The following is a 23,332-nucleotide window of genomic DNA, read 5'->3' as shown; positions in this document are numbered from 1 at the left end:
TATTTTCCATATTAAAATGTTTACAAATTTATGAAATCAGATTTTTAAAATTATGCAAACTGAACATTCTGGAACAAAGGTTTGCATACAGTAATTTTTCCAATTTGAGGAAGTTACATAAAATTACCTGCAACTTTCCCAATTTTGCAACATTATCAAACAAACACATTTAAACACACACACACACACACACACACACACACACACACACACACACACACACACACACACACACACACACACACACACACACACACACACACACACACACACACACGAACACAGAAAATTATTTATTCTTGCTGAATTGTAATCTGCTGCAAGTTTCATCAGAGTGCAGACTGACAATGATGTGCTGCTAATAATTGCTGTACTTCTTCAGAAACTTCCACATGATATCGTTCAATATATTTTTTGCTGTTTTGCTCTGCAGCTTCTAGGAAATACCTAAATTAAAAACATATCAATCCGATATCAGAAAAAAATGCTGCTTTATTATAGTGCAAAATTTATTTTACATAAATGTTAAGTCAAGATTTCAGTCACAAAATGTTCAACCTGTGCCCTCCCCTTCCCTCTGCTTTTTTTTTTAACAAATATACCATGCCAATTATTGCCTTCCTGACCCAACCCCCTCTCCCTCTCGGTGACATACTTGGTGGTATGGTCTTTTTACTATTGGTACCAATACAGTTTTTTGATTTGTTTGGTAAAGAACAAGAAACAAGGAAAAGAAAAAAAAAAAAAAAAACTGATCCGCATGATTTTTAAGACAAGCATTATTTAGAAATAGTTTTTAAAGTGCCTTTTACTATTTTTTGCATTTCATTTCCTTTAAAGCACCTTTTCTTTTCCTAATCAACATTGTCCAGTTCTTAAACATAGCAGTGGGATGTCATTATTGACTTTCCTCTTGTTTATGGTGATCCTTAGATGGGAGAGACTCAAATACTCAGAATGAGTCTTTGGATTGTCTGATGACATCACATTTTAAGACAAAGAAGGTTTAAAATGTAACTATTCCAAGCTTCAGTTTCCATTTGTTCAAGTTTCCCAGAGAATGCAAGTATTGCTTCACCAGATTTCTGTCCAAGTTACAGAGTCCTAATTGCTATGCAATCTAGATCCAGACACAAGTCACTCAAGTTATCAGTGAATGTACCATCATTATTCCACTGGAGCCATTACCAAGCCTGGATTAGGCATTTCCTTTTTGAATCTTTCATTTTATTTACTGTATCATCATTTAAGGTTAATTCTAATTACAGTAGACTCTCGATTTTCCGGGATAGATGGTAAAAAAAAAATTCCCAGATAATCGATTCCCTGGTTAATCAAAAAATACAGTGTCTCTGGTATATGTGAGAGATACATTCCAGGACTTTTTATGTAACTCAGGAATGACTAATAAAATATTACTACTATATCCCTGATATGCCAAAATTACAAACACCACATAATACCCTCAGAAGAATGAAGAAAAATAGTTATATATATTTAATTAGTTCAATTAAAAACTTTACCTGGGGACGGCGGTGAAGTAGCCGGAGTGGCACATAAGAAAAGAAAACATAAAAGGAAGAAAACAAGCATGTTACTGTACTGTAAAAACTGATATGTATTTTGTAGCCTTGTTTATTATAGTTGACTTCATTGGTGCCAATAGCTTCTCGTATTCTGTCTTTCTCCTTTATTGTGTTCACCGTTGCCACTAACAAATCTGAATTTTGCACGATACTTGTTAATGTTTGGCCATTTTCATACATTCTTATTATTTTAATTTTCTAATCCAACTCGATCGCTTTCCTTTTCCTCATAGATTTACTAGTACCGCTGTCACTTATACTCTTAGTTGGCACCACGATAACAGTCAAAATTAAATTTTCTGAAAAGAACTTCACAGGGAACGAAAACTCACTATTATCACCCTACGCGAGTGCGCTCACATTTTACTGAAGCTCATTTCTGGAAGTCACCGCCATAAAACAATAAAAACAATTTGCACTTTCCGGGTTATTGGGCTTTTAACGGGTAGTAAACTCTCCTATTGCCTTTGTGATAATACTGACAGCTGGAATTCTGTGGGATTTTACGTTATTATGGTGAAATGTGTCCCCCCTTCACTGAAATCTTCAGTCTATAAAAAAAATATACATAATGTAACGTAAGTCCGAAGCTATGTAAGTCATGGACTTACTGTATCGAAAAATGTTCAGCAACCTACATAAAAAGTATGCCGATAGATAAAAAACGAAAAAACTTACCACGCACTACCCGCGTGTCCAATGCGATGCTTCCCTTTATTTTTTACAATGTCGTGTATGGTTTAGTAACCAACATTATAATGGTTCATTAGAGATTTAACGGATGCAACGTTTTCAAACTTTTGAATAATTTCAGTTTTTGTTTAATTGAAAGCACAACTCTTGTGTTTGCCCATCATTTTTGCAATTTCTAAACAAAAAAAAAAAATAATAATAAATAAATAATAATAAAAATAGTTACTATAAAAAAAATCTGACATCCCTGAAATAAATAATGAAACAAAATTTGTCCTTTTGCAGTGCGATAGAACTAAAACAAACTAAACATTTGGTCTCTTTTTTTTTTTTTTTTTTTTTTTTTTTTTTGAGAGGCAGGTGTGAAGACAGCGGGGATTGCAAGATAATAGGTACACTATTCTCCCAATGACGACTTATAACGCTGCTTATTTACGACTTGTAAAACATCTGTTTATAGCTATTCTAGTTATCACTTGAATTTTATGATTTCTGGTTGATTTTTTTTTTTAAATTTGGAGTCTTTAAGTCTCCCGGTTAATCAGACCCCAGTAAATCGAAAGTCTGCTGTATTTAAGTTTCATTTATTTAACTAATATCAATTGAATGGTCTTTTGATACAAATATATGGGACATCATTCACAATTTTTGTTTTGTATAGTTTTATTTTAAATTAACTGTCCCTAAAAATTATTTGTATTACTTAATTGATTTGTGTTTGTTATTTTAATTTAGACTATTCTGACATTTGATTTCAAATGATTTAATTTGTGGAGGAATTTGTGTCTCCTCATGTGATTCCCCCTTTATCTCATTATAATTTTAGCATTTTATCTCATTTGAGTCTTATTTCAAGTTACTTATTTCTACACTTTTGGCAACTCTAAAGGCTACCTTACCCAACATTTAGATGTTTTTCTTATTTTAATCCATATTATGTTTTAATATATATATATTTTTTTTCTTATTTGATTTCTGTTCATTTGTATTTGTGCTTTTTTCATAGAGCAGTGGTTCTCAAAGTGGGTGCCACTTACTCTTTATAGGGGTGCCGCAACGTCAAATTTAGCATCGGCTTACATCGTGGCCATTGCTACAAAAAGTTGTTGAATTTCATGCAATGGTGTAAATTAGAAGTCATCATGAAATAATTGCTGACTGCATCGCAGTGTTATACACGGAACAGCCGAGCCGTCTGTCACGTACACTGTATTTGAAACAGCACCACCTTACAAAATATTCTGCCAGTGCCAAATGCACCCAGGACTAGGGGTGCTGGGCATTTTTCATAATGGATTTAGGGTGCCTTCACATTAAAAAGTTTGAGAACCACTGCCATAGAGGAATCTAATTTGTTAATGAAAGTGCTTATTTTTGGCCTACTTTTTTTGTAAAGTTCAACAAGATATTTCCTTATGATACATAGTTACCATGCTGCATCACTTGACAATTGTGTATATGTTTTTATGATCATGGAGAAGGGAATAACACACAGTATTTTCTCAATGTCAAAGTTTACAGGCAGAAATGTTATGTAATATCTTTTCCCCTTTAAAGTGCAGTTTTTTTCTTTATTACAGTATAGCATGATCTTATTCTAAAAAACATTTTTTGCCTTGTCAAAAGCATGACTTCCAGATGTCTAAGTAACATCATAGACAGAGTTATCCTAAAAGTAGTTGTAACATTACAACTACAACTTTTGTGTTTCTCATGTGCCCAGTTTTCAGGCCACTTTGCTTGATTGCAGGGTATGTGTAACCAAGTCCAATAACACAAGTAGTGTGAATAAAAAAAAAAAAATTAAATATGGCCGATATTAAGACAGTCCACTGTTCAGCTTACTGAAAATGACAGACTCAAAAGGAGTGAATTCTTGGCATCCATTTTTTACAGTGTCAAAATTTCACAGTGAAATGATTTTATTCTATTAAAACAAGCATGAAACAAGCAAGGGCGTGATGTATAGGATCCAATGTACAAGGTGTGTCATGTACACTGGAACAAGACTGTTGCAATAAAATAAATATAATGAAATATTTTGTACCCTTGGAGTTATTCCCTTCAAAATTGCCTTAGGCTAGCACACACTGTTCCATACATTTCTTCCAAGTACAGAGACATTTATGGAGGTCATCTCCTATAAGTCCTTTTAACACTTTGGGTGGTACTTGGTGTGTAGTGGCTGCACATGCAGTCTCATTATTTAACAGCCACACCTTTGTATATATACACAAACAATTTCCACTGCTAAGTAGAAGAGGGAAGTATTCATCTAAACTGAATAAGATGATAACATTAAAAAATTTAAAGTAATAAATAAGTATAAAGGATGAAGAGTTGATATTGAAATAGAAAAAAATTAATATAATAGATTAACTTTTTGTCTCTCAGGAAAAAAAAATAGTTCATGATCTACAAAAGAGTCAGTTTAGGAGAGATTCTAAGCCTCAGGAGAGAAATTTAAAGTAAAACTAGAATGAGCATTTTAGTAAAATTCTAGCTTTACTTCAGCAGAAAGAATGTTAATTGGGAAATATGCACAGGCTTATATTTCTGCTGGCAGAAGAGCTTTTTCCAGTGCAATGTAAGATTTTAATTTATCACTCAGTTTGGCTGAGTGGATTTCCCACATTTTTATGCTTCAAAACTTAGCATGTGGCTATAGAGTTGAATTTTAATATGAATTTGGTCTCATTAACCACCTTATCAACTAGTAATTGTCTAAGTTTTTTTAAAGTGTGTGGCCATGCTCCTTCATTTAGAGATTGTTTTGTGGCTAAAATGTATACAGTGGATTCTGATTTTAGTTTTGCCAGATGCAGTTTTTGAAGGAGAATTAGCGAGGTTAATTTTGTTGTTTTTGGCTTGTAAATCAACATTTTTTGTGCTATCACTATGATGAAACAATGGTCGCCACTATAGCTACAGTATAGACAATGATAGCATTACCACTATCAATAATTTTTCTGTCGATTTGCTCCTTCTGCCTGGCCTTTTCAGGCTTGAACTTGCTAGTAAAATTTATGTTAAGGATTTATTTCTTGACAATAGCTGGGTTTCTGACTTTCAAGGTGTTTTTAATTGTAAACATAACATATTTTTAATTCTGTCCCCCACTTTCACCCCCAAAACTTGAAACATGCCCTATATTTGGGTAATAAGAGGCACAATGGAAATAGGATATCAATGGATTCCTCATTTGATCTAGAATTTAATGTTCACAAGTTTAAAATGTTACAAGCCAATAACTTTGAAATGACAGATTCCAAAACAGAAAGTATTTTACAACCTACTGTCACTCCTAAGAGATACTCTAGAATTGTAGCACAAGCAAATTATGCTGAAGATGAAGAGTTCAAAAACAGGGCTCACATTGAAAAGAAGGCCCACAAAACTACCAGATTGCCCTTGCAATTACCAACAACCTTCCCAAACAGGAGTGAAGTTAGGGAAATGTAAGATACAGAAAACTTTATTTCAAACTGTTTAATTTCTGATGTTTACTCAGAATTTCCTCCAAACACACACACTCAGAAAAGAGGATACACCACCCGACTCTACTGAGGGTGACTGTGAATGCTGAATCAGGCAGCGCTGATTTAGGTTGTCATAGCAAAGGGCCACAGCCTCTTAACTCTGCCTAAGGTCTTGTGGTAAAAGATGAGACCTTAGTGAATGAAAATCTGTTTTGAGTTCTTGAAAAATTTAGGTTAGCTCACTGCTTTTTTGTTGGGAACGGCACAACATCTTAGTTCCAAATTATGCACAATTAAGTGTTTTTAGTAACCGGTAAAAAAAAAAAAAAAAAAAAGTTTTGGGAGGTTTGTAAACATTCTATTATTGTGTTTATTGTTTTTCAAATAACTTCTATAACTTATGCACTTTTCAATTGTGCTTAGTCATCAGAAAAGATAAAATTGTCACTGTCTTTTCTGATGGCTAAATCAAAATCTTTTCGTCTTATAAGCAGCACCTGAAGGTTAAACAGTACTTACATAATACACTACACTTTTTCTCTCCAAGTCTAAGCCCACAAATGAGACATCCAGACGAGACATTCCTGAAACTGATCAGCCTCTCCTCGCATCTGCTCTTCCCTAGTCATCGGCCACAACCAGAACAGAATGAACAGCCAATTGGGCATCTTCCTTGTAGGAATGATGGCACTGATATGAAAGCACCATCATACTCACTTCTTTAAGCTAACCAGGGAAAATATCCTGGTGGGATTTGAAGCCTCTTTTGATGGGCAACATCTGCTCTGCTTTGCTGCACCATCTTGATCATTCCATTAGGCAAGTCTCCAGCACCAGTGAATCAACTCTTCCATAGTCAAATTCAACCGATACCCACAACTTCCCAGATGATCAGCAGGCAGAACTTCTACTCACACTTTCTCTTTCCTTCCCCACCCCATGCCCTTCTCTAGGGACATCTGCATATTTCACTAAGCATTTTCCTCTTTTCTGTTTTTGTCTTGGAGGTACCTTCCACTCTGCTGCCTCCAAATTGCCTTCCCTGCTTTCATCTTTTCTGTAAAATGCCCCTTTCTGCTGGCTTCCTTCACTCTTGCTATTGCAAGAGTGCAGGCAGCCTGACAGTCATTTTTCTACTGTCCCTGGTCTGGAAGGCCCTTTCCCAGTAATCGTGCATCCCAGTAACTAAGAGACCAACTGAACAACACAAACAACACGCTACTCACACAACCCACACTGACTGGCTTTGCAAAGTTGCACAGATCACTTAAAGCAGAGTTGTGGGAAACCACAGAAACCGGCTAACAAATACGCTATGTTCACTACACTTTTAATTATTGCTGACCCAGTGGTTATAGCCAGGGCTATGAGACAATTGTTAATATTCCAAAAACAAGTTTTTATTTAAACAGCCTTTTTGCAAATAGAATATTTTCACATTGCACTGTTTATATACTGTGCTGCCACTTTATTAGGAACGCCTACCTAGTAGCATGTTGAGCCTCCTTTAGCCTTCAAAACAGCCTGAATTCGTCTAGGCACGGATTGAACAAGATGCTGAAAACATTGTGCAGGAATGGAGTACCATGCAGATGTGAGTGTGCACGCAGTTCCTTGAGATTCGATGGAGGTGTAGGCCTGCAGTGAACAGCCCTTTCCAGCTCATCCCAAAGACGTTCAATAAGATTGAGATCCAGGGGACTGAGCGGGCCACTGTAGCAGCAAAGAAACGTCATTGTCATGTTCCTGGAACTATTCCATAGTGATTCGGGCTTTGGTGCATTATCTTGCTGGAAGCAACCATCTGACTGCGCATAAACTGTCAACATGAACGGATGCATTTGGTCAGCAATGATGTGGCATTCAGACATGAATCTACAGGTATCAATGGACCAAACATGCACAGAGAAAACATTCCCCACACCATAACACTACACCTACCGCCTTGCACAGTAGTCGTCAGGCATGACGAGTCCATTTTTGCCAAATTCTGAGCCTTCCATCAACATGATGCACCAGGAACTTCAAATTGTCAGACCAAGCAACTGCTTTCCAATCCTCAATAGTCCAGTGCTGGTGTTGCTGTGCTCTCTTGTTCTTCATTGATAACAAAGGTATGGATGTGGTCGTCGGCTGATGTAGCCCATTTGCGACAAAGTGCGACTAGTGGTCCATTGCGATATTTTGTTCTTTGCACCAAGGTTGTATTCTGATGTGATGTGCGACATTGTGGCCCGTCTGTTTGCTTGCACAATTCTAACCATCCTCCTCTGACCTCTCTCATCAACAAGCGATTTTCTTCCACAGGAATGCCGTTGAGAGGATGTTTTCTGTTCTTTGCACCATTCTCGATACACTCTTGAAACTGCAGTACATGAAAAGTTCAGGAGAACTGCTGTTTCAGAGATGCTTTGTCCAGCACATCTTGAACCTACTACCGTGCCACGTTCGAAGTCCATTAGATCACTCCTTTTCCCCATTCTTGCTATGGTTTGTACGCTTAACTGATACTAGAAAGGTTGTTCTGCTGCATTTATATCCACAACTGTGTCACGTGACCTGCAACGTTGTGGGACAAACCATTTGTGTGCACAGCAGGGGTGTATTTAATAAAGTGGCAGCACAGTGTATCTTCACATGAAACTGTTTGCAGTATAAAACAGTTTCACAAGAAGGGAGAGGTGCTTAGTTTTGATTGTTAGGTCATTATTTTTCATCGTGTTTCTTGTCTTGTTTGCTTTTGTTTCTTGGGCTTTTTTATCATGTGACTTTTATTAATTTTGTTTTCAGACTTGTTCACTGTATTAGTTTTGTAAAATAAAAAAAAAAAAAAAAGATAATTTCTGTTGATGTGCATGAGTTTATTGTTAATTTGCCGTGAAATCACTGTTAATTGATGTGAAATTGTCTAATAATGTATGAGCGAGAAAAATCAGTGGTTGTATGTGATGTTAATTTTTGTTAGTTGTTAAAAAAAAAATTGCTGTTTTGCTGTTTCTTTTTCTTCATTTCAGCTCTGACATATGTCACGTGACATCCTCTAGAAAGATTGACTTGAACCTGGAGAAAAGCAGTGTGTGGGATATGGCTTATCTCAGCCAATCAATGTTGGCACCACTCGTAAGTCACATAGTTTCATGTTTAGTCATCTGAACGCTCCAGTAACTGTATTTTTACTGAAAGTTATATTTTTACCCTTATGCAACTAAAAACAAACAGGATACTGAATTCATCCAGTGTACTGCCACTTCCCACATTCTAACCCTATTATTCACTTAACTGCTAAAAGATGATAGACAATGCAATGTCTATCATCTTCTTGCAATTAAGTGAAAGAACACGACAGACATTACAACTTTAATATGAGCAGTTATGAAAAAAAGCTTTTTGATAATTTTTTTTGTAAATAGATACATCTTAAAATAATGTCAGCACTAAATTTTTATAGGTGGAAGGTCTTATGTAATTCAAAACCACTGCTAAATACTAAATAATACTGATGTAGATATTTCTTGTTGATGATATAAAGGCAATTAATGACAGTAATCAGGGTGTGCTACTTCAAGGTCTAGCTAAATCAAGTGGATGGGCTGAAAACTGGCAACTTTAATAATAGTATATGCAAAGTTTCGTAACAGCAAACTCAGAATAACATACTGTTTGGGTAGGTAGCACCAAACTCAAGGTAGTGGATAAGGAAAAGAGATCTAGAGATAATTGTACAGATTGATATGAAATTCTCTGAGCAGAGCAAATAGGCTGCTAAAATAGCCCATGGGATTCTATTAGTGATATATAGGAACTTTGCCAAGACATAGAGATGATTATCCCATTGTATAAGACAATTAAGCCACATCTGGAAATTTGGAAATCTCATTTTAGGAAAGACACAGACACCTGTAAAGGGTTCAGAGAAGAGCAATAATATTAGCTGGGCAACATAAAAGGATATTTTTACCAAGAAACATTGGTGGTCTGTAAAATGAAATATCAGGAAACCAAGTGCCTGGTAACCTCAATAAAGTATATAAGGTTTCAAAAGAGTTAAGTAAACTAAATAGGGGGAGGGGTGTAATTTTTCCCTTTCCTCAGATGATACACACAAGGGGACATAAATTTAAGCCTCCGTAGCCAGGTGGGCAGGAGCACCAGTGCGTAGCACATGCTTCTTGATTAGACCAGAGTTCGAGCCCGTGACCACCAAATACGGAGGAGGTGGAAAGGTCAGGGAATGACCACCGCATATCCCCGGAGCAATATGGTCTTAGTTGCTAATGCTCCTAAAAACCAAATAACAAACAAACAAACATAAATTTAAATTGAAAAAGGATAGTTGCAGAATAGATGTACAGAAATTTGCATCCAGTCAAAGAGTTACTGATTGTTGGAATAAACTTCTACCAGATTTTAACAAATTATTGGCATGACTGGGCAATTGAAGAGGTTTTTTTTTTGTATCATATTGCCAATACTAATAAAAAGACTTCATCTTACAAACAGATTGAATGAAACACATAAAAGTCAAATTAATGTAAATGTTATATAATAAGATCAAGTTGGTTTTATATGAACTTATTCATATCCTCTCATCATCCATTTCTTGGGTCAGCTAATAATATGTAAAAAGCAAAAATTACCTTGTTTTTTGCTTTTTTTTCATTTTATCTTTCTAAGGTTTTAGTAGTTTTTCAGGAGATCAACATTCAATGCATATAAAAACATAAACCACAGTCTACTGAATAAATTATTGTTGGGTTTATTTTTTTATATTTATTTTTATACTTTGATGGTAAACAAATGAAAAATGGATGAGCTCTAATTCACCCAATACCTGAAAATGGATGTTACCTTTATTTTATTAAAAAAAATTATCCATTATGCTCTTTTTTTTTTAAAATGATTACCTATAATTCACCATAATTCCACAGGAACTGGCAATTCCACGCGGTGATGGGTCTGCTAACCAGTTAATCCGCCATATAACTGCACCATTACGAAGATGGAAATGAGCTATGAAATGGGAAAAGGTAATAAAATAAATAAAACAGTTTGCAGGTACTGTGTGTGTGCGTGCCATTCAGTTTAGATGTACAAAATTATTATCTTCAAATATTAACTGTTTTTAAAAAATAACACAACCAAAATCAGAAAAAAAAAAAAGCTTATTGGAAAACCGAAGATGCACCTAATTATCTGAAAACTATCTACTAAATTGGAAGCTGGCAAGTAGATATTACCCTTTGGAATTTTTTTTTAGTACAGACATAACTGATTAATGTACAGATGGCCAACCTTTTGAAGTGAAACTCCTTTAGACACGGCTCAAGCAGTTTCCACATGGGAGTAACTTGCGTCCGTGGACTGACAAAAATCACAATGAAAATGTGACACGAAATGACATATGCTGTACGTAGCAGTGACACATGATGCAATCAGTACCTCTACAGCAATTTGCTCCTGGCAAATCCACTATCGAAGCAATACAGAACCTCCTCTCTAGAGCCACCCATTGTCAAAGGAAATACTTCCTCGTCATCGCAGTGGATTTTGCCGAGGCATTCGACACCCTCTTGTGGCCGAGCATCTTGACGAGACTCATAGCTGCCAACCTTCCATTGAATCTGTATAATTGCACAAAGGATTACTTGGCTGATAGAGCAGTGCAAGTTACCACACCATATAAATGCCTCAGTCGCCCAGTCCGCAGGGGCTGTCCCCAAGGTTCTGTCCTGTGGAACTTTGTCTTAGACAAATTCCTTGCCATGGATCTGGGTGGTGTGGAGGCCCAGGCCTATGCAGATAACTTGGTCTTGACCATCAAGGCTGACAGCAGATCCTTAGAAATGCAAGAAAATGATGCCCTGCAAAAGCTGCTAGACTGGACGAAGTTACACTTGCTCAAACTAGCACCCGACAAGACAAAATCGGTGCTGCTAAAAGGTACGCTAGACTTAAGGAGACCACCACAAATTAAGATTGAGAACAAAACAGTTAAGCTGTGCGAACAGATTATATACCTAGGAATAATCCTGGACAGAAAATTAAATTTCAAGCCACACCTAGAATATATTAAACAAAAGATAAGAAGATACGTGGCCCTCATCGCTAGAGTCACTCACAGGGCCTGGGGACTTAGACATATTGCCCTGTCTCTCTACTACAAAGCTCTCTTCATCCCTGCCATCACATATGGCTCCCCGTCTGGTACGCGAAGGCGGGACTAGAAGTGAATAAATGGATCCTCGAAACCATTCAGAGGACCATCCTCCTTACCATGTCGAGAGCAACTAGAACGACTAGCACGGCTGCCCTCCAAGTCCTGACAGGAGTTCTCCCCCTGGATCTCGAAGCTACCCGCTGTGGTCTGCTCTACCATCTTGCCAGAAACACATCGGCTACAATGTATGACCTCACCTCTGACATCACTAATGACCGCAACTATGAGAAGAAAAGAATCACGAACCACCTCGTCCAGATTTGGCAGAGGAGATGGAGCAACACAGAAAAAGGTGCAGTGACTAGAAGATTCCTCCCCACTGTCACCAAGCTGTACCCTAAGGCGCCAGCGTGGTTTCACCCCGGTTGAAATACCACCTTCCTCCTTACAGGACACAGCCCGTTTAAAGCTAAATTTCACCAACTTGGCATCATAAATAACGCGGATTGTCCCTGTGGCAACCCGGAGTCCTGGAGACAATGTTTGAGTGCGATTTGTATGATGACCTACGACTACGCCTAATAATGGCAATCCAATATATACCAGACAACCAAGAACCCAGACTGTTAGACACTGAAGTGGACTACAAGGCACTCAGTCAATATGCCCAGGATGTATTTTCTAGAAGAAAAACAATGATAGAAATACACCAAAGGCAACCCGACTAGAAAAAATGCAGGAGGTCAAACGAGTAAAAAAACTCACCATACCACAGAAAGACAAGACTTTAGGGTGATTTGTATGGCCTACTGGCGACCCAAAACTGCACTCCCTTGTGTGGCTTTTTTTTTTTTTTTTTTCCGAGGAGGGGAGTATTTGCTCTTCTCCTCTCCTCCCCATATTTTCACTCTCGTAGGGCACGGGCATGCCCCACTGAAAATGGGGATCACCTTCCTATCCAACCCCTCTTCTTCCTATTTCATCCCCCATCTTCACACTCCCTCCCATCACTTTCTCTTGTACAGCGACTGCCCCACATGTCCAAATTTAAATCACATCAAATTTTGCCCGAACCTTTAGGCTCTCTAGAAATAGTTCTTTCAGCGTAAAACCCCACGCAATGCTTTCTAAATGCAATTTTACTTAAATCAACTGTGATAGCTCCAACCTTTATTTTAGGTCCTAGTCACCGAAATCCCAGGAAAGTAAGTGGCAGGACCTGTCAGAGTATAATTAGTCTCTTGGTACACCCGGCCAGCATCCCTGTTGCTAGGTATGGTAATGCCGGGTCCCACTGGGGGCCCGGTGGCCAACAGGCAGGATGAACAATGGGCACAACAAACTACATACCATATGACCCATACATTATTTTTAAACCTCTGGCATAGACAGGGTACTGTCACTCGATACATAGAACATACACGGAGATAGGAGAAATCCCCGGAGCCGTCAGACCCTCAACATACCTATACAGCATGGCCAGCGTGTAACTAACACGTATGTCACATTTATGTTTTAAACCACTATATCTCAGCTTCTAGCAGTCCGATTTTCAAAATTTAAAAACCAAAATATTTATTTTATTTCTCTACCGCATTTCATAAAAAATTCTGATGGAAAAAAATTTATAATTCAACATGCCAAAGACATTGTAAGGTGTATAGAGCATATTTACCTGTAATGTGACCACCGAAACCACCTCCATTGAGTACAAAGGAGAAATCTGTAAAAACCTTATAATAAACTTGTAAAACAATTGTAAAATATTAAACCACTGTAACATTGAAATAAATGTTTCAAAAGATTCTAAAGAAGTTTCACTTAACTTCTGCTATGCATGCTCGGCACACACACACAATTTTTTTTTTCTGTGAAGTGCCAAATTATCCAAAATATCAAGGTCTGAGGAATCACACAAATATCGATGCACTGTTGAATAAATTAGTTGAATTTATTACCACAAAAATTCAAGTAACATTATTAAATTCAAACTCTTGTTAAAAAAAAATAATAATAATGCTCTCACTTCAAAACATTTGGGTTTTGGAGAGTCGGTTTATAAATTTATACTTTTATTACCATTTCTCTACAGTAAAAAAAAAAGAGCAAACAACTAAAAATTTGATTTCTTGCTATGATAGTACTTACCGACACTATTTAGTGCATAGCTTCTCCTTTTCTCTTTGCATAAATAATGAGCACATGCTCTTATTAGTGGAACTTGAAGAACTTTAGTAATCCTTTCATCATGAACCCAATTGTTACTTCCAAATAGCTTACTTAACTGCATCCAAGGTGAAATATGAGAATTATCAGTGGAGAGGAAATTTTTGACAATTAAAAACTCATCACTTGTAAAGAGTGCAGCTAAGCCTAATTCACCTAATATAAAGAAAAACAAGTCAATAATAGATGCCTATATGCCAGATATAATATCATAAAAATTTATGAAGTGTTAAATCAATCCCTCACCACATGAACAAGTCTAATTTTATAACTTTAATGTTTTGAGTAAACTGATTATCACACAGACAGAGAAAGTAATATATCCTGCCATGAAACACTTTCAATGAAGACATTGCACAGTAAAAGACCAAACAGATTACCAATTTCATTTTGACTGATTTATCAAGAACTGTCACTAGAGACCTATCTATTACTTGATGAGAGACCAGTAAGTCTCAAAAGAGGATATCATGGCAGTGTCTCATCTTTTAAATAAATATATACTTAAATTATAAGAGGAAACCTCGTACGTTTTTAGTAAGACTGTGATTCTCTTGACACTGAATTGCAAATGATTATAATATGAACCTACCCCACGTGCATAGTCAAATTAAATTAAAATAGCTATTAATTAAAATCATCATGCCTTCAATTCTAATGTCACGCCAAGTGAATCGGAAAGAGTTACGGAAAGATGGTGGCCACCAATCCCCAAAAAAACAACCAACATTGCATGCTACCATGAGAATTGAAAAACAATTGTTGCAAAAATCTAAAAACCATGAAACACGTGGTTTTTTGCAACAATCGTTTTTCAATTTTCATGGTAGCATACGATGTTGGTTGGGTTTTTGGGGGTTGGTGGCCGCCATCTTTCCGATTCGCTTGGCATGACATGAGAATTGAAGGCATGATGATTTTAATTAATAGCTATTTTAATTTAATTTGACTATGCACGTGGGGTAGGTTCATATTATAATCATTTGCGATTGAGTGTCAAGAGAATCACAGTCCTACTATAAAGGTATGAGGTTTCCTCTTATAATTTAAGATTATTATAATAATAGGACTTATTGGGCTTCATAGTCCCTTTTGACTCGAATTATAAATATATACTTATGCTTTTGGGGAAAATTTGTTTAAAAGCACTGCAATACCAAGGAAATTCACGAAATAAAGGACAAAATTAATTAGGACAAAATCATGTTTATATTAATGAGAAATAGAGAGAGCAGTATTTTCTGTCAGCTCTCTTTCCAGACAAATTTTGCAAACCTAAAACAAATGGAAAGAAATGCTACTTGCTTCATATTTTATATTACTTATGCTGACTAAAAAGAGAAACCATATTCTGATGGAGAAATAAAGAAACTTTAGAAACATCTGCAAACTATGCAATAATAATCAAACATCAAGCATATGCATAAATGGATCGTTTCAGAAAGTAAGACAACCAATACCATAAAGCAGGGGTCGGTAACCTGCAGCTCTTTAACTTTTAGCCCACATGAAATACAATTTGAAATCGAGTCAGAGGACTTAAAAATCAAGGACATATGGAGTACAAAAATAAAATGCCTTAAAACTGAAATTGAGGATTTGGAGAGGCAAAAGGCTGCCCTTGCAATTCTACACAAATGGACGGTGATAGATGAGTTGAAAAAGAGACCAAATTGTGTTCAATGTGTGAAGTAGCCTACCAGACAAGTATATAAATTTGAAAATATTTGCACCCGGACTTCTGTTTTTGGTTCGACATATTTCTGCAGGCAAATATTTTCGAACATGAACTATATTAAAAGTAAATCAAGAAACCATCTGAACAGTGCGAGTCTCTCAGCATGTTTATAGATGAAAATTAAAGTTCAGCAGCAAAAGTCACATTAATTCGTACCTAATTGGATGTTTGTTACGTTTTTTCAGTATTAATAAATAATATTTCAAAATATATATATATGTTTTTTAAAACACCTTCTCACTCTATTCCATTTTTTAAAAAACTCCCCCAAACTTCAAGCTGAGGGGATGCTCTTTGGATTCTCTTTTTTTTTTAATTAGATCAAAAATGGCTCTTCACTCAAAATAGGTTGCCAACCCCTGCCACAAAGCAGTACATCTTGGTTTAAAAACTGTGGTGTTCTTGGCTGGTTTGGATGAGAGAAAAAATACATAAGAGAAAAACTACACACTTTAAATACATATGTACTTTACATAAGCAAAAAAAAAAAAAAAAAAAAAGCACATGTGTACCCTGTATGCACGAAAGATGTTTTATGTGAAAACATCTTTGATGAAAATCAGAACCGTTTTAAAATCAGACTGCAGTTGAAGTAAAATTTTATGCTCAAGCCCACTACTTACTCTACTGAATCAACGTGTCATTTAGGAAGCAGCAGGAATCAGCATAAACTCATGCCCGCTACTTCCTAAATGACATAAATGCTCATTCAATTTACATCGTTCATCAGTTTTACTTCAGTCTGAAATAACGATGTAACATTTTATGCTCATGCCCGCCACTCACTCTACCAAATCAACATTAGTGACTGTGTTAGCGTCACTCAGGAAGTGGTGCAATTTGCATAATTTCTGTTTCATATTTTTGCTGACAGGCCGAACACCGACTGTCAGACCAAAATTTAGTAGGTGCCACCAAAGATATTTTCACATCAAGAATCAACATTAGTGACTGCAGTCCTTCAGGAAGTGATACAATTTGTGTCAAATTGGTTTAACTTCAGTCCGAAATTTAGTAGGTGCCACCAAAGATGTTTTCACACCAAAAAGGAAAAAAGTTTTTGAAGGGAAAAGACTCTACAACAGTACCCAAGCCTCAAGTGAAAAAATCTTTACAAAAAATTCTCTAGATATAATGGGAACCTTAGACCTCAATGCACTGAAATGGGGATCTGTGTGTAAACAAAATTACTTTGTCTCAAAATACAATAGTGCACAGAAGTTGCTATTACTGTTTAAGGGCTTTACAGCACAAGGGCGGCTAAAGGCTGTAAGTAACAGCACTACACAAAGTGAGTCATATGATATCAATTGCACAGGTTATACTGTCAAATGTTATTACCCTACTGGATCAATTTCTGGAAAATAAACAGTGTTTACCTTTCTGAATAACAATTCAGAATCAATGTCAGAAACTGTCATTCAGAATTTGTTTCAAGGTAGGAACAGTTTTGTGCCATTTCCTTCAATAAAAAGAGGAAAGTCAATAATGATAAGAATAAGTAAAGTGTGTGTCGTCTATCTGAATTCTTGCAAGAGTGACCTCTTCTTTTCTAGTTGAATGGAAACTGGATGGTCAGGTCAGCAGTTCTGGTTTAACCTGTAGGAGTTTATTGACAACTTGAGATTGCCAGAGATGCACTAAACAAGTCATTGCAAGACTTATAAAATGTAAAGAGAACTGTGAAAGCAGAATCAATTGGCTCTTCTTAGCAGCATGGTCAGTTTTTTCATTGCCAGGTATGTCAACATAGCCAGGAATAAGCACAATTTTAAAATTTGCATTTTCTCAGTAAGAATGATCAGCATGGTTTGAATATGTCCAAGAAGATAGCTGTGATGCTTTTCTCCTCGTTGTAAAGAAAGAATGATACTGAGAGAATCATAAAAATTGATGATAAAGGACTACTGTCGGGATTGAACTGATTATAGAGACATTTGTACTGCATGCAATTTTGCAGTGATTTACTGATTGATGAACAGCATAAAGAGAAGTGCCCCCTTTCCAGAGGAGTGCAAATAGGTAACCCCAAGTTGGATGGGTCAGTTGACTCAATTTTAATGGTAAAATTCAAAAAATTATGCATTCTGTATGGAGACCCAACAACTTTAAGGCATTAGTTTTTATTATTATTATTATTTGCTATATGGTGCAAGGAAACCTGAGGCTATTGTTGTTGTTTTGGTTTTTAGGAGCATTAGCAACTAAGGCTATATTGCTCCGAGATATGCGGTGGTCATTCCCTGACCTTTCCGCATCTTCCGTATTTGGTGGTGACGGGCTCGAACCCCGGTCTAATCAAGAAGCATGTGATACGCACTACTGCTCCTTCCCACCTGGGGAAATCTGAGGCTTATGATGCACCAGCCAAAAAAAAAATTTCCTGAATTACCCCAAGAGAGAGAAGTAGACTGGACTCACCAAGAGAGAGAAGAATGATGATATCCAGCTCAGGACCCTGGGTGTGCCAAACCCATACTCACCAGATGTGAGTCCCTGTGTTTTGGCAGGGTTACAGACTGGAGATCCATTGTAGCTGTGATTGTGCAACAGCATGATATTAGTGGAGAAGAGTATGATGATCAACACTCCACGATGTAGCAGACAATACTCTGTCACATTGTGGCAGGTTGTTTTAATTTTTAAAAAAAACTGGATTGAAGTTGGTTGATGTGGTCAAGGAAGATTAATTTTGTTTCTCCAGGATTAGGCTAAGAAATTGAACACTGAATGCAATATGTAACATACGATCACCAACTTTTAGGACCACATTAGGATAAAGATTATACTTTATACAGAGATGAACAGCAACAGTTTTTTTGAGAGATAGGCAAAAACCACTGTTGGCAGCCCAATCTGTAATTATGTTGATAATGTTCGAAAATGACTGAATGTCACCTTGCAGTTGATGTTTGATCATTATGTGTGTTTTGAGAATGAAAGATATGCTAAAATCATGAAAAATAGTAAATATTCAGTGGAATATATTCTGCATTATTCAGTTAATTTTTATAATAAAGAGGGCAGCACTTAAAACCAACCCCTGAAATACGCCTTCTTCCTGGATGAAGCTGCAAGATAGAAAAGACTGAATTCAGACCTGAAAGGATCTATATTTTAAGAAGTTCTGCATAAATCTGAGAAGATGGTCCCTTAGTTTTAATGCGTGTGCATCTGTGTGTGTGTGTGTGTGTGTAGATATCACACATAATACCATAATGCCAAGCTGTATCAAACACTTTCTCAATTTCTAAACAAATATTATTATATGTTCTTTTCTAATGAAAGTGTTACAAACTTGAGCTTCTGTTTGAATCATAAGGTCTAAAGTGGATCAGCCTGCATGAAAACCACACTGGTGGGTTGATAAGACTATATTTGTTAAAAACCAGGCTAGACAAACGCTAACCATTTTTCCCCATGGTTTCGCCCATAAAACTGGTAAGGGAAATTGGCTGGTAGTGGCATGAATTAATTGGGTCTATGCTTGGTTTTAATAAGACTATGATAAAAATCAGGTGCATTGTACCACTTATCTGAGGAGGCATTTTATGTGGAAACCCAGTTTAGGAGTAGCACATGAAGTGCCTCATCACTAAGCTGTTTCAACATAGCATAGTTCATTCTATCAGGTCCAGCAGTACAATATTTGAACTATTTAAAGTAGTAAGACATACTATGATCATGATGAATAAACAGTTGTGAGACAAATGGAGAACAGATGGAATTTTCTTTTCAGCACAGGACTTTAATTTCTGGAAGGAGGGTTGGTATGAACTCTGCACAGTCAATTATATCTTTTGGGAGTGCCAACTAGCTATACCCCAGGGGCTCACATCTGGTGAGTATGGGCTTGGCACACCCAGGGTCCTCAGCTGGATATCATAATTTTTCTCTTTCTTGGTGATTTCCTTCTACTTCTCTCTCTTTCACACACACACACACACACACACACACACACACACACACACACACACACACACACACACACACACACACACACACACCGGGTAACTCAGAAAATTTATTTGGCTGGTGCTGCATAAGCCCCAGGCTTCCTTGCACCATAGGACTAATAATAATAATAATAATATCGTTTTTTAGGAGTGCCAGCTAGCTAAATCTTTTTTGGGAGTGAAACTTTGAGCCATTCACATTCAGTATGGATGGATATGGTGCACAATATTTATTACACATTTTACTGATTTTATTCTAGATTGTCTTAGTATATTGTCTTAGTATACCTGTTAATTGTAGAGGCATATTATCTCCAAAAATATTTTTTGTTTGGTTATTGAATGCATCTGGCATTAGCTCTGGCTCTTTTAAACTGCTACAGATTTGTGGCAGTAGGGCATCTGTGGAAGTTATTCCAGGCTCTTTTTCTCACCCTTGGCTTAGTTTTGTCTATTGTTCTGCCATGCTTTTGGATGAGTTCTAAGACTTGGGAATGTTCTTGAGATGGTTTATTCAGCAGCCTGTACTCACTTTGTGATGCAAGCAACAGCATCTCAATACCCTTGATACAACTAATTTGTTCAATATTGCTAGCTACATACATTTTTCCCAATTAACATTCTCAAAATTCCATCTGATGATGTGATTAGGGCAGGATGCTAAATTTGCATTAATTTGGCAGACTAGGAAATGGTCACTACCCAGTACATTTTTATGAATCTAATGGAAAGAGGGATGGAGAACATAAAAAGAGAAATCAATGGCTGTGAACTTGATCCAGTAGGAAGGTGAAAGTACATATGTGATCCAGTATTTTGTGGCATTAGATTGTCTTTCAATAATTTTCCAAAATTATTTCAATAAGTTTCCAAAATTTGTCCTCATTTGTCAAGTGCCTCACCCCAAAGGGATAACAACCATTAAGATCTCCCATAATACAAAATAGAGATGGAAGTTAGGATACCAGATTTTCAAGATTGACCCACATATCTTGATTAGGGAACAAATACAAAGAGACAATAATAAGCATAAAATTTAGAGATATGTGAACAGTTACAGCTTCCAGATTTATTTGCATATAATTGGTCTGAACAAAACTTGGGGAATGACCAAAATGGCATTTCTTCCACGAGGTGAGCTGGTCACTTCACTAGACACACGATTATTTTTCCTATAACTGATGCTTAGCATTTAAGTAATATGTTAACAGAAGGTGTTGAATTCATCTCTTATAAACAAAAAGCAACCAGATTATATTGTACAGGAGATCCCAAATGTCATCAAAATTGCTGTGATATCCAGAGACATTTAGATAGATATGGCATTCTAAAGGATAACATGGTTTTGTTAAGGGAAAATCATGTTCAACTATCATAGTAGGCTATTTTGACACTCATAAGCTATAGGGAACAATTTTGACATAGTTTATTTGGATTTTAGCAAATCATTTGACAGTTCCTCATGAGAGGTTACTGTATAAGATGGAACGTATGGGATTACTGGAAAAATTCTAAGATGGATTGCAGGGTAGCTGTGGGGGCAAGAAGGCAGAGATTAATGGATATTCTTCAGATTGGTTAATAATGTCAGAAATAGAATCTCCCAAAGATCAGTTCTTGGCCCACTGTTGTTTCTCATTTTCATAAATGACATTAACAAAGGGATAAAAGGTATGATGTCAAAATTTGCAGTGATGTAAAGATTGGCAGAGTCGTTAATGATTAGTGCCAAGCAGTGCTCCTTCAGGATGACTTGAACAGACTTCAAAGATGGTCAGAGAAACTATGTTTTAATGCTGCTAAATGCAAAGTCTTACACTTGGGGAATAGCAACTCCTAAATAAATTATACACTTGGTAGGGTTTAATTAAAAACAGTGGAGGAGGAAAGGGATCTGGAAGTTATATGGGCAGATATGAAGTTTTCTGAACAACGTAAACAGGCAACTAGGAAAGCCCATGATGTCCTGTCGATGATTTATTGAACGTTATCCTGCAGAGATAGGGAGATCATAATTCTACTGTATAAGACAATTGTAAGACCAGGTTTGGAATACTGTGTTCAAGTATGGGACCCCATCTGAAAAAAGACATTGAGCTTCTTGAAAGGGTCCAAAGATGGCAACTTGAATGGTGAGATCGGCAAAAGGACGACTGTAGAAGGAAAGACACTCTGAGTACGAGACAACCAAGAACCTCAGAGGTGACCTGATTGAGGTTTATAAGGCTCTGAGAGGGATTAGTAAAATGAATGAAGGTGGAATTATCACTGTTATAAAGAATTCCATAACTAATGGTCATAAATTTAAATTACAGGAGTTGAGGTTTAGAGTAGATCGTAGGAAGTTTTCTTTTAGTCAGCGAGTTGTTGATTGCTGGAACTACCTGCGCTCAACTACCTGCTCTCACAGGTAGTTGAGGCTGACAGTTGAATAAATTCAAAGGTCAACTGGATAGTTACCTGTGTGAGGAGGGAAGCATATAATTTGTGTTTCCCTATCTACTTGGTGTTTTTTTTTTTTTTTTTGCCAGTGCAGCAAATGACTGTGGCTTCTGCAGGCAGCACAAATAAACTTTGCAAGCATTTTGGAAGTGGCCAAATTTTTGGCATTTAAAACATGCTGAGTTAGGGATGTATGACTTTATGTGACAGCTAAGATAACCAGCCTTGATAGATGGTGGTGTAGGCATATCAAATATTAAGATTATGTTGGAACAAGAATATTCTCTTGTTTAACAAATATTCTTTGACATGTATAGGTTGCTGGTTTTTCAAATCTGTCAAAGTTCCTGTTCTGACAGGGTTTGGAGGTACCACTCAGTTAATATGCCCAAATGAATAGGAGTTCAAAATAGCATGAGATAGTGATGAATATATATTCCTCCAAATGATGTGATTTTCAGAAGATGGTCAGATAATAGAGCATTTGAGAGTTTGATAATGTCAAGCAGACACAAGGCTCTCTCTGGTTAGAGCTAAAGGACTAACAAGAACTAGGACAGCATAGAGGAAATTAGTGAATAGAAGGCTGATAATTTAGAAAGAATGATTTGTATTATGGCAGTACAAATCAGTCTTTCTGACAATGATGAGTAATAATTTAAATAAAAACTGAAAATACCTGATGGATTATCTTTTAAATTATCCTGTGTAACAACATTAGCATTAACATTAGTAGAGGCATATGATGCAAGAAAGCAAGCTTATACAGTATCAACCAAAAAAAAAAAAAACCCTTATCATTTCACCCACCCATTTTCTCCAAACGTTTGTCTAATTCTTCCTTGAATTTATTTAAGCTATCAACTTCTGCAACAAAAGATGAATGTTTGTTCCAGCAATCAACTACCCGCTGGATAAAGGCAAATTTCTGCACATCTATTCTACAACTGTCTTTCCTCAATTTGGGTTTAATGCCCCCCTCAGGTTCGTAATCTAAGCAAGAGAAAAATTCCTCTTGCTTTAGCATTAGCCTGCTCAAACCATTCAAGACCTTA

At 36.6% G+C, this 23,332-nt stretch overlaps 1 protein-coding gene across 2 annotated transcripts in view; it reads right to left on the bottom strand.

Annotated features, from left to right (window-relative positions):
- Positions 1 to 243: 243 nt before the first annotated feature.
- The window catches only part of LOC150091434 (malonyl-CoA decarboxylase, mitochondrial-like), a 118,251-nt gene continuing 95,162 nt past the window's right edge, over positions 244 to 23,332 (bottom strand). Inside the window, exons 9-12 of one of the 2 annotated variants that reach the window (XM_090383896.1) lie at positions 14,064 to 14,297; positions 13,591 to 13,638; positions 10,663 to 10,768; positions 244 to 447 (exon numbers count right to left, since the gene is read on the bottom strand). In XM_090383896.1, coding sequence (XP_090240022.1) covers positions 330 to 447; positions 10,663 to 10,768; positions 13,591 to 13,638; positions 14,064 to 14,297 — 506 coding nt within the window. In that variant the 3' untranslated portion in view covers positions 244 to 329. The remainder of the gene's footprint in view (positions 448 to 10,662; positions 10,769 to 13,590; positions 13,639 to 14,063; positions 14,298 to 23,332) is intronic. The other variant, XM_090383904.1, reaches the window with a different exon arrangement.

The sequence above is a fragment of the Mastigoproctus giganteus genome, chromosome 1 (assembly GCF_048544385.1).
Source record: "Mastigoproctus giganteus isolate SK-2022 chromosome 1, ASM4854438v1, whole genome shotgun sequence".
NCBI classification, from domain to species: Eukaryota; Metazoa; Arthropoda; class Arachnida; order Uropygi; family Thelyphonidae; genus Mastigoproctus; species Mastigoproctus giganteus.
This window is presented reverse-complemented; position numbering and strand designations above follow the sequence as displayed.